The 12,770-nt window shown below is 39.5% G+C and overlaps 1 protein-coding gene across 7 annotated transcripts in view; it reads right to left on the bottom strand.

Annotated features, from left to right (window-relative positions):
• UNC79 (unc-79 homolog, NALCN channel complex subunit) overlaps positions 1-12,770 on the bottom strand; it is a 238,398-nt gene that overhangs the window by 175,459 nt on the left and 50,169 nt on the right. For all 7 annotated transcript variants that reach the window (XM_059373859.1, XM_059373862.1, XM_059373863.1 and 4 more), the window contains exon 5: positions 6,824-6,916. In XM_059373859.1, the coding sequence (XP_059229842.1) occupies positions 6,824-6,916 (93 nt within the window). The remainder of the gene's footprint in view (positions 1-6,823; positions 6,917-12,770) is intronic.

The raw sequence follows: 12,770 nt of genomic DNA, 5'->3' as shown, positions 1-12,770 counted from the left end.
AAAACTTCTAAAAGAAAACATAAGTAGTATTATCTTAGACATGGGCCTGTGCCAAATATTTATAGAAAGGTCTAAGGAGACCTTAGGGGGAGAAAACAAAAGCAAAAAATAAAAAACTATTGGGGCCACACCAAAATAAAAAGCTTTTGCACAGCAAAGGAAACCATCAATAGAACAAAAAGGCAACCTACCAAATAAGAGAAGATATTTGCAAGTAATATCTCTGATAAGGAGCTAATATTCAGAACATATAAAGAATTTACACAATTAAATGCCAAAAAATACAAATAATCTGATTAAAATATGGGCAGAGGACTAAAGAGACATCCAAATGGCCAACAGACATAGGAAAAGATGCTTAACATCACTCATCACCGGGGAAATGCAAATAAAAACCACAATGAGATATAACCTCACACCTGTCAGAATGGCTAATGTCAAAAAGGCAGGAAATGGCAAGTGTTGTTAAGAATGTAGAGTAAGAGGCATCTGGGTGGCTCAGTCAGTTCAGTGTCTGCCTTTGGCTCAGGTCCTGATCCCAAGATTCTGGGATCAAGTCCCACATCAGGCTCCTTGCTTAGCAGGGGGCCTGCTTCTCCCTCTGCCTGCTGCTGCCCCTGCTTGTGCTCACTCTCTCCCTCTCTCTCTCTCTGTCTCTCTAACAAATAAATAAAATCTTAAAAAAAAAAGAATGTAGAGAAAAAGGAATATTTCTGTACTGTTGGTAGGAATGTAAATTGATGCCATCCCTATAGAAAACAATATGGAGTTTCCTCCAAAAATTAAAAATAGAAAAATACCATATAATCTAGAAATTCCATTATTGGGCATTTACCCAAAGAAAACAAAAACACTAATTCAAAAAGACATGTGCAGCCCTGTGTCTATTGCAATGGTATTTACAACAGCCAAAGTACAGAAGCAATCTAACTGTTCATCAATAGCTGAATGAATAAAGAAAATGTGGTATATAACATATATAGTGGAACATTAGTCATAAAAAAATAATGCAGTCTTGCCATTTATGACAACATGGATAGACCCAGAGGCTATTACATTAAGTGAAATACATCAGACAGGAAAGACAAATGCCATATGATTTCACTTATATGTGGAATCTAAAAAATCAAAGCTGGGGCGCCTGGGTGGCTCAGTGGGTTGAGCCACTGCCTTCGGCTCAGGTCATGATCTCAGGGTCCTGGGATCGAGTCCCGCATCGGGCCCTCTGCTCAGCAGGGAGCCTGCTTTCCCTCTCTCTCTCTCTCTCTGCCTGCCTCTCCGTCTACTTGTGATTTCTCTCTGTCAAATGAATAAATTAAAAAAAAAATCTTTAAAAAATCAAAGCCAACAAACAGAAACAGACTCATAAATACAGAGGACAAACTGGTGGGTGCCAGAGGGGAGGAGGGTGAAGGATGGGCAAAACACGTGAAGTAGATTAAGAGGCAGAAACTTCCAGTTATAAAATAGATAAGTCATGGAGATGAAAAGTACAAGATAGGGAATATAGTCAATAATATGGTAATAATATTGTATGGTGACCACACTTATCACAGTGAGTACTGAGTAATATACAGAATTGTCAAATCACTATGTCATATACCTGAAACTAATATAACTGTACGTCAGCTATACTTCAACAATAAAATTTTTTAAATAACAAAAAATTTTAATAAAATAAAAAATTACTCATTTAAGTATTCATACATTTCAAAAATCATGTGAGCCCTTGACTTTATCAAGCTTTTTACTAAGATCCTTAATCTTATTAACAAAAGAAATGTTAAGGACAAGTCCTAGTAATAGTAATTATATAATACAAATTTACATCAATGTACTCAAGAACTACACAAGAACAAAAATTGCCTTGGAGGAACACTTACTGGGTGTTCATTATGTGTCAGGTACTGTGCTAAGAGCCTTATACATATTATCTCATAACCACCATGTTGCAGTGAGGAAATTTACTTAGCTTAGATTCCTATCTTGCCCAAGTTTGGAGATAGATAGCAAATGACAAACTGATGGATTAGCAAGAGAGTCTTTCATCCTCAGGCACCAAAGTCCACCTCGTTGAGGAATTCTTAGGAGCTATGAAACAGCAAGCTTCTTTGGTTTGCCCATGTTTACTTGGGAAAAGAAAAATACCTCCACCTAGTCAGAGACCTATTTCATATCCTCCCGAATCTGTCATCCAACCCTGTCATAGCCTGAAGTTGGTTTTACCTTGGTCACTGATGACCTCTATGTCATTCAATTCAATGGACGTACTTTCGTCTGCCTGTTACTTGACCTTCAGCAGCATTCAGTGCTGCTGACCCTTGTCTTCTTTTCAAAACACCCTCTTCCCTGGACTTCATGACTAGTCCTCTCCTATTACCTGTGGCAGACACTGTTGTTGTTATTCAACTACTATCAACAACCCTTTCTTCCTTGTCCATCCCCCAACGCACAAACTACAAAGCAAGATACTTCCCCAGAGCCTCTTAGAGCTAGGGACGGCCATGTGACTCAGTTCTGATAGTAAGACCTAAGAGAGAATCTACTAGGAAGGGGAGCTTCTGAAATATTTTTTCTCTTTGAAAAAAGAGGCACAACAGGAGGCCTTTCTCTAATTATCCTAATTAATCCTGCTACCTGTTTGTGGATATGATTGTGTGAGAATAAAACAACCCTCACTGGGGCAGCCATCTTGCAAACCTGAGGGAAAGTCCAAGAAAAGCCCAATGGCACCACCTCAGGCCTCTGATACTGTGGCACTGTCTATAAGACTTCCTACTAAGTAAATAAAAAAAACAACAAATGTTCTTGTAGTCAAAACTTCTGTTAGTCTCCCAAACACATCCTAACAGATACAATCTCTCTGCCTTCTTAACAAGCTCATCATCTCCCACTGGACCATTATCCATTGCAGTTTCTGAAAGCCTGATCATAAGCCCACTCCACTTTTCATTCTGTGCTCTCTCCTAAGCAATCCCACATTCATATACAACTTCAGGTCCATCTATATGCAATTTAATAAAGGCCACTGGACACTTATGTGTAGGTTCAAAGTTCATTACTGTAAGCCCAGAGCTCTATACAGAGTTCTGGGCTCATAATACAACTTCCTAATTATCTTTGCCTCTTTTTTTTTTTTTTTTTTTAAAGGAAGCTGATTTATTTGCATTTTTGTGTTTTGGACATATAAAATTGAGATGATGTGTGAGATTTTTTTCCCAGTTTGAGATAAAATTGACATAGAACACTGTATTAGTCTAAGGTATGCCATCTCCTCTTAAACAGCTCAGAGATACCTAACATGATGTCCAAAACAGATTCGAAAGGATCCCTCAGAAGCCTGGTTTTCTTTGTCCAGTGTCTCCTTTCTCAATGAATAGAACCACCATGTATTTAGTTTTGCAAGCCAAAAATTCTGATATGTCACCAAATCCCATCAATTTTACTTTCTAGATACTTTTTCAGTCTCAATTGCCCCTGCCTTCTTTACATGCCCAGATAAATGGCATGGCTCCTTCTGGATCAATCTATCTACTCTTCGTAATCCGTTCTCAACTACAGTCAGGTTCATACACACACAACCACCCTAAGTCCTCCAGTGCTTTCCCACTGGACGTGGATAAACACAGGACTCCGAAACAGAGCCCATATACCCGACATGTTCTGGCCTACAGATGCCCCCAGTCTCACCTCCCATGAGACAGTCCTCACTCTGAGTTCCAGCGATGCCAATCTCTCAGTCCCACCTGCTTGCCAGGCTTCCCACTGACACATGAGACTCTTCTACCTGAATCCCGCACCCCCTATAGGCCTTGTAATGGTACTCATCCTACAGTCCTCAGAGAAAAGGCTACTTCCCCAGAGAAGACCTCTCTGACCTCTTCCATAAAAGGATATCTCCTTTTTTAGGGGCTCATTGAGCTAAGTACATCTTTCCAAGAACTTTGTCACAGCTGAAACTTTACATTTGGTTTTCTCTCTCTCTCTCTCTCTCTCTCTCTCTTTTAGAAAGGGAGAAAGACATGAGGGGAAGGGGCAGAGTGAAAGAGAGAATCTTAAACACGCACCATGCCCAGCGAGGAGCTATATGCAGGGCTTGATCTCATGACCCTGAGATCATGACCTGAGCTGAAATCAAGAGCCAATCACTTAACTACGGTCTGAGCCCTCCAGGCACCCCTTCACACTTGCTTTTGTAATTACTGAATTCATGTCTTCTCCCACCACTACTATGTAAGTTTCATGAGGCAGGGGCAGAGGTCAGTTCTGTTTTGCTAACCATGATGTCTCCAGTGTCTGGCACAGACTAGCTATTCAGTGACTATTTATTGAATATATAAATAGTCCTCTAGATTTGGAATTTTGTTCTTCAGCCATCAGTGTGTTCTCAAGTACAGATGTTCCTTTCTCTATATGTCTGTCCCATGAACCCAGTTCAGAACCATCCCCTGACTGCCTCATGAACAGACCTAGAAAGTCCCTTTGTGTAAATTTCTTCAATCAAAACTTTATCCAAATTTTAAGACCCATACTTTGCTCAAGTGGCACGAAGATTTCCCTGATCATTTCAATCCATAGAGTTCTCTCCCTCTGATGAATTAATACTACCCACAGTATTTATTTTGTACTTTTCAAATATACCTTATATTATAAATTAATGATTTCTGTGAATATGCCTAATATTTCCAATGAGTCATATATATGCTCCATAGCATAGCAAGCCCCATATCTTATACTTCTGGGTGGTTTTCACAATGTCTAGCTCAGAACCATGAACAAAGAACTTACTCAGTTAGTTGAACAAGGTCTATGCTCTACCTTTGATACGCCATAGGCTACAAGGACCTAGCTGTCACTTGCTAGAAAATTAAACAAAATGAAGCCCTACCTCTGGGTCTCTGTGAGCCCTCTGGTGGGTATCACCTCAGTCTTAACCCTTTCCCCACAACATAAAACCAGCTATAGGTCCTGACTGTCATTTTTAGCATGGAATAGCAGGCACAGACATTCCCCATGAGCAGATTCGGAAATAACAGAAGTAATGCAATCAGATCATAGTGGTTTCCCAGCGGAACATCCAACTCCAAGAAGAAAATGGCAGATTGTCGTGGTTTGCTCTCTGCCCTTGACTGAGCATTTACAATGTGCCCGTTCCTATGTTAGGCAAGCACTTCACATACAAAGGCTTATGATATTTTAAGGCACTTAAGAAATGAGGAAACTTGACCTTAGGGAAGTTAAAAAAAAACTTGTGCAATGTTAACACTAACTGGCAATTTACTGGGGAGCTCAGAGATGAACCCACAGACCTCTAAACTCAAAGCACACGATTTTAGGCCCTCTGCTTTACTGAGAAACTAGGACCAAAGCCTCAGGAGGAGACTTCAACGTACAAGACTCCAAATGAAGGGTGTTTTCAGAATATAGTATATAATAAATATAAATGACATTTTGAGGGTCCTCTAAGCAAGAGTGAGATAGGAGTAGAACTTCCAAAAAATTATATATTTGAATTGCTCATACAATGACTCAATTACTCAAGGTGTTTCATATTTAAAGAGTAACACTCCAAAAAAAGAAGCATTAAGATTTAAACATGAAACATTTTTTTCTGGGCACCTGAGAGGCTCAGACTCTTGATTTCGGCTCCAGTCATGATCTCAGGGTTGTGGGATCAACCCCTGCCAGGAGCTCTGCGCTCAGCACAGAGTTGGCTTGAGATTCTCTTTCCCTCTCCCTCTGCCTCTGCTACCCCCTTACTCTCGCTCTCTGTCAAATAGTCTTCTTTTTAAAAATAAAACATTTTTTCCTCATCCTGCATCAAAAACTTATTATTTACAATGAAATTAAGTAGAAGGTTGAAAACAGTGCCACCAAATTGGTTCACTTTCCAAATCAACAATAAATGAAAATTAAAACTGAGTTCACATCTTAGTATGTGATACCAATAGTCAACCCCTTTTTAGGTCAGTTTCCCCAATTTCATATGTAGTTACACCAATGAACAGAAACAAAACCTATCCAACATTACTACGTATTGAAGAAAATACAAGTCAAAACAACAAGATATTATTTTTTGTCTGTCTAACAGAATACAAATTATACTTTATTCAATGACAGGTTACAATGTTCTCTCACACATAGTTAGTGACACTACTAAATTTTTTTCGAGTCCCTTAATTCACTAATCCCTCTTTTATGAATTTATTCTAAGGAAATAGTCAGAAACATAGTAAAAAAAAATATGTTCAAGGATACCTGTGTGGCATTAGAGTAGCAAATTCACAAAATATTAATAGTAGTTATCTCTAATCACTTAAATCGTAATGATTTTTACAGTCCTAATTTAATTTATTCCTATACAATTGTATTCAATTTCCAGTCAATGTCCTAAAATTGTGTCCCCAAACACTCTAAAAATAATCAATCGTCAGCAAGATTACTGTTAATAACAAAGACAAGGGGAAGTTATTTCAACTCAGAAGTCTGTCTTGTAACACATCTCCAGTTTTCCATCCACCCAGAGGTGATCTTCACCTGAGACTTTCTAGCCTACTCGCTTCATATCTTGTTTAACAATTGTTTTTTGGGTGCCTGGGTGGCTCAGTGGGTTAAGCCGCTGCCTTCGGCTCAGGTCATGATCTCGGGGTCCTGGGATCGAGCCCCGCATCTGGCTCTCTGCTCAGCAGGGAGCCTGCTTCCTCCTCTCTCTCTCTGCCTGCCTCTCTGTCTACTTGTGATCTCTCTCTGTCAAATAAATAAATAAAATCTTTTTAAAAAAATTGTTTTTTAATTCAGTCAAGCCACTCGAATTTCCACTGACCTGGGTTGGATGTGTATTGCATTGCAATCATAAGCATGGATGATGCAGACAGATTAACGTGGGCAGGAACGCCTTCTCTCCTTGAGGAACCCACTGAAACAAAACATTATTTCATTAGGTACAAGTAATCTCTATGTATACTTCTTATTTTACATTTAGTGTGAGAGCTGATAAGACACTTTAAAAAAAAAAAAAGTCTCAACCCATTCAATGGATGCTTTGCACAAATAAAACCACAAAACATCTGTCCTAGCACACAAATGCCATGATTGTCATCATCAATGGCAAACATTTCGTGAGAATCTACAAGGAGCAGAAACAGTGCCACAGTGTGATGCAATGGCTTTATCGGAGATGTACTTAGATGTGACCTCTGCTCCCAGGATGTTTATATCTAGGTGGGAGAGAAAGAAAAAACAAAACCTTCCATGTGTCCAAATATAAAGGCATGTCAAAGGTTATCCCAATAAAAGTAAAAATAAAAGGTTTATTTATTTTGAAACAACTTGAATGGGTTAACTTTTGAAGATGCAGGTGAAATAACAGTCAACTTTTAATGGGGACCTTATTAATTCAGTCATACACACCAATTTCAAATAGTATATTATAAAAAATTACATATTAACTTTTTTATCATCTTGATTTTTCTTTCAGAAAAATTACATATTAACTTTTTTAACATCTTGACTTTTCTTTCAGAAAAATTACATATTAACTTAAAAATTATTTTCAACTCTCACAGATCATGAAACAATTCTATTCAAATCTTCACATGTAAGTCAACAGCAGTATCTCCATCACCATGAGAATAACTTTTTTAGCTTTCCAGAGCTTACCATCTCCATATCCAACCAAGCTGTTTGGAAGAAAGCACTTTTTGAATCTGTGAGGACCACTGTCACTGAACATCTTATCCTGTGCCACAAGTATTCAGTCACAAAGCAAGCTGGTTTCTTCAAAAGTCATCTCACAGCTGTATATCCATGGTCTCCACACGATAACCACTTACATCCTGCTTTTAAGACATCTTTAAGTGGCTTGTTTACAATGACATCCAACACTATATTATATTTCTTTCTCTCTCTCTTTTCTAGTGGCATAACAGGTAACTCCAAGTAGCATTCAAAACTAGCACCAAGGGGGGTCATTCAAGATACTACTCCAAAGAGTTGTTTTCTCCAAAGAGTACTCTATTATTCTAACCAGTAATTGAGAGAGGGCTCCCATAGGAGAATCTTCGAAAGGACTCAAATAGGGGCACCTGGGTGGCTCAGTCAGTTGAGGGTCTGACTTCTGCTCAGGTCATGGTCCTAAGGTCCTGGGATCAAGCCCCACATCAGGGTCCCTGCTCAGTAGGAAATGTGCTCCTCCGTCTCCCACTCCCCTGCTTGTGTTCCCTCTCTCGCCATCTCTCTCTCTTTCTCTGTCAAATAAGTAAACAAAATCTTAAAAAAAAAAAAAAAAGGACTCAAATATAAAAAGAATTCCTTTTCTCAGGGACAATTGCAGAAGCAGGGGAAACTTTCCTTATAGTTAGGCTTGAGTGACCAATTGTCAAGAAAGCATGAACAGAACGGCTTCCAGTGAGTATGACAACCTCCGTCAGCCAGCTCTCAATTTCCTACACACAACAGAGAAAAGCACTAATGTGGGTAACAACAAAAAAGCAGATGACCCACAAATCTGCTTTATTTTATTTTACATTAAAGTACAATACGTGGAAATCTCACCTCCATCCATAAAGAATAAGGCAACTTATAAAAAAAAATGTATGAAACAGCCATTAAAACACAAATATAAGATTTGTCATGGAATAGAGAACACAGAGAAAATTTAACATGATTCTATTCTTTTCATTGGATGGAAGACTTTGACCACAACACTGGATGGCAACCTTTACAACAGCTTTACAGAAATAAGCAAGCAAACAAAACAGATGTATCCTTAGTTTCATTCAGGTTCCATTTACCTGAATTTGCTTTTATTAATCACTTGCAGCTGGGCTCCTGCTACGTCACCAAGCAGGCCAGAGTCTGGGAGATAAACTAGTTTGGCTGTGCAATATAAATGAATATTAATAATTATACAAAGGTATGCAGATCAGGTCAACGCTCTTGGAAGGTAAAGCTGATCAATCAAGTGTGATTAATCAAGGAAAGAACTTTGAGCCACATCCTAAAGAGCAAGATGCAGCCGCTCTCAGACTTCAGCCAGGGAGCTTGTTCAAATTCACTTTGGGGCCCACATCTAGAATCTGACTCCATCAGCTTGGAAGCAGAAAAGCTTTAATAAGCACATCAAGTAGTTTGTTGTTGTTGTTGTTGCTTAATGTATTTGACAAAGAAAGAGAGCAGAAGCAGGGGGGAGGGGCAGAGGGAGAAGTGGGCTCCCTGCTGAGCCAGGGGCCCCATGTGGGGCTCGATCCCAGGACCCTGGGATCATGACCTGAGCCAAAGTCAGCCACTTAACTGACTGAGCCATGCAGGTACCCCACATCAAGTGGTTGTGACGCAGGCGGGCCCTGAGCCTGGTGGCAGGAGCATTACTAGAGGGGAAATAAGAAAGGTATGCAGGCGTGCGAGGGAGAACTGGGTGGCCCTGGGCCCTTCGTTTAAGGGGGAGTGGAGGGTGGGGAAGGTAATTCTTGTCTCTGACATACTCGTGGAAAAATAATTACAAATATTTTAATAATTACATATATATATATATATTTGGTCCTTTCGGGATAAGGGCTTTCACCACTGTTGAAATTCATGTGAAACTTTTTAATAATAAACATTTCTTTAAAAAAAAAATTAATAAATAAAGACTACTACAAAGGGAGCCTGTGAATCCCTGTGCCTGGAGGCCTTTAAAAATGGGAAAGATGCCCAAAATGTCTCGATGATTTAGGTGAGGTCTATTTGGAGTAGAGCCCAAATGGCTCGACGACCTTTGGCTGTCCCTTCTACCCCTACAAATCCATGGTCTCCCTCAAGCGTGGTCAACCACAAAGCCAAAAGCATTCCCCTGGCTCAAACCCTAGGAAACTGACTCCAGCACCTCGACAAACAGATACTGCCTTGCAGTTCTTAGCCTTATAACAGACGGGATAAAATCACTGCCATTCTAATTAATAAACGTGCACAGGCACACATCATTTATTGAATCTTGGTAAAAAGGCATGCATGATGTAAATAGATGTACGGCTCATACAGCTTGTCCCCATGAGGGTATATAAAGCCAAAGCTCCATACAACGGAAGGAAGAAGAGAATTAATCAAAGTAAGAAAATTTTACATCTAATATTGTGCTCAGGAAATACAATTACAAGTTCTAAGGCCTATTTCCTGATGCTCCCGGCACCACCAGAATAACGGTTATCAGCATTCCTTTCCTCTATGAGCAATAACAATTCCTTAATCTGTTCCTGCATTTTATAGCTCCTAATGTACTATCACGTATAGCTCTTATATGATTCTCACCAAAAAGAAATAAATAAGTAGGGATGCCTGGGTGACTCAGTCGATGACATGTACAACTCTTGATTTCACTCAGGTCATGATCTCAGAGTTGTGAGATCCAGACCATGTCCGGCTCTGTGCTGGGTGTGGAGCTGCTGAAGATTTTCTCTCTCTCCGTCTCCCTTCCCCCTCCCCACCGCCACTTGTACTCTCTCCCTCCCAAATAAATAAATAAATAAATAAGACTTAAATAAATAAATATATTGGGGAAACCATTTTATAAAGAGAATCAGATTACTTGCATGAGAGCACCAACTTAATTATTAGCCCAAGTCACTTGACTTCACAGGTAACACTCTAGTGATGTATTCATTCAAAATTCATTTAAAAATTCAAAAAGTATTTTTTTCATACCCCTACATACCAGGCATTTTTCTAACCCTAGAGACACAGCCATAAACAAGACAGGCAAGCCTTTGTCCTTACGGAGCTTAGATGCTCAAGCAGTACCATCCATCGGCCACATGTGGCTATTTAAATTTAAATGAATTAAACGTCAATGAAAGTCAGTCTCATTAGATTCATTTCAAGTGATCAATTGTCACATGTGGCTAGTGTATTCCCACGGAATTTTATAAAACATTTCCATCATTGCAGAAAGTTCCATGGACAATGCTGTTCTAAGAGGAACAAGCAAACAAATACCCATGAAGAAATAAAGCAGGGCACAGGAATAGGTAGAAAGTGATGGAAGGTCTTGCGTTAGCTTGAGGGTAAGGAAAGGCATCTCAAAAGGTGTGACATTTGAGCTGAGACCTAAGGAGAGTGAGGAGGAATCATATGACCATTTGGGAGAAGGACTACTGAGACAGAGAAAAAGCCTCGTGTCTTTATGGAACTGAAGAATGGCTAATGAGGACAGCACAGGGTGAACACACAAGAGGCAGTAATGAGGTAGTAAGGTGGCAGCAGTGGCCAGAGCACAGAGGGCCTTGTGGGCCAGGGAAGGACATTGAATGTGATTGGTCAGAGTGATGCAATATGATGAAGGAAGTGACGTAGTCTGGTTTATGTGTTTAGAGCATAGCTCTGGCTGTTGGGTGGAGAACAATTGTAGGATGGCTAAGAATAGAAGCAGGGAGATCAGTTCAGAAACTACTGGATGGGTCTGGGTGAGAGATGGTAGTAAGTAGTCTGAATTGGAATATACTTAAATAAACCCCATTAACCTTATACTTTTATAAGGGGTAAAGGTAAGAGAATCATCTGGGAAGAAGAAACACAGTCTGGTGCCATACAGTAGAACCACTTCCTTTGCTTTGCCAGATTGCATTGCTTACATTAGCAAGTGTCTTGTTTCTGTAAGCAGAGGGATTTGTGTTCCATGAGTTAGGGTTTGAGCACAAGATACCTATGCCTTCAGAGGGCATATCAATTCAACGTAAGAGGAAGACTGAGACACCATGACCCAAAGTCAGCACAGCATTAAAAGATGTGCAGACTGCTAGATAAATGAAAATCACAGAGATAAGATTGCCCATTAACAACTCCTAGGCGGAGGAACTTGGCTGGCTCAGTCAGCAGAGCATGCAACTCTTGATCTCAGGGTTGTAAGTTCGAGACCCATGATGGGTATAAAGATTAGTGTGAAAAAAAAATTGCAGAAATGCTCTGTCAGATCCTATGAGACCAAAGCCTATTATAGCCATTATTGTTTATTATACAACAAATTCTAGGGGGAAAAAGTCCCAAGCCCCAGAGGCTGGCCCCTTTTCTCAAGCAATATTTAGGACAATAAAACTTCAGGACATGTGAATTTGAGCAGGATACTGGCATTAGTTGCTATGGTATTTGACCCATCTGTCATGTCTATGGGTTTGGTCTGTTCGACATTTGTCCAATGTGATACAATAGCCAAAGGCCATTCCTGTATGTTATCTCATGGTCTTCACAACAAACACGGGGTGTAGGCAGGGGAGATCATGATTACTCACAATTCTATAGCTAAGGAAACTAAAGTTTGATGAGGTTAAGAGATCTGCCAGGAATCGAAGGACTAAACAATTTAGCTTTTCTGTTTCTACTCCAAAACATTTCTACCGATTGAATAATAAAGCTCTTACAGTACAGTAAGGCCTACTTTATAAAAATGATCATTAGCTAATAAAGCAGGTTTTATATATAGAAGGCTATTAAAATGTCATCAATATATTGTGTTGGGTTCTATATCTTTTTCCTATATATTTATTAGTTTTTGCAGGATCACAGGAATATCACACACATCCTCTGTAGGAGTAGTAACTATAGAACAAAAATGATCCTAGAACCAGATATTCAATTCGACCACATGATTGCTTTTAAGTCAATGCAAAGATCTGAATGAACCTCTGTTTTTCCTAAGGGCAGGTGACTTTGAGGAAATTTGAGTTGCATGACACTGCACAGTCTAGGCTACCAAGATACACTAGAAGGGTCTTTTACTGATATCATTGCTCAGGCTTATT

Source organism: Mustela nigripes, chromosome 13 (genome assembly GCF_022355385.1).
Source record: "Mustela nigripes isolate SB6536 chromosome 13, MUSNIG.SB6536, whole genome shotgun sequence".
In the NCBI taxonomy this organism is placed as follows: domain Eukaryota; kingdom Metazoa; phylum Chordata; class Mammalia; order Carnivora; family Mustelidae; genus Mustela; species Mustela nigripes.
This window is presented reverse-complemented; position numbering and strand designations above follow the sequence as displayed.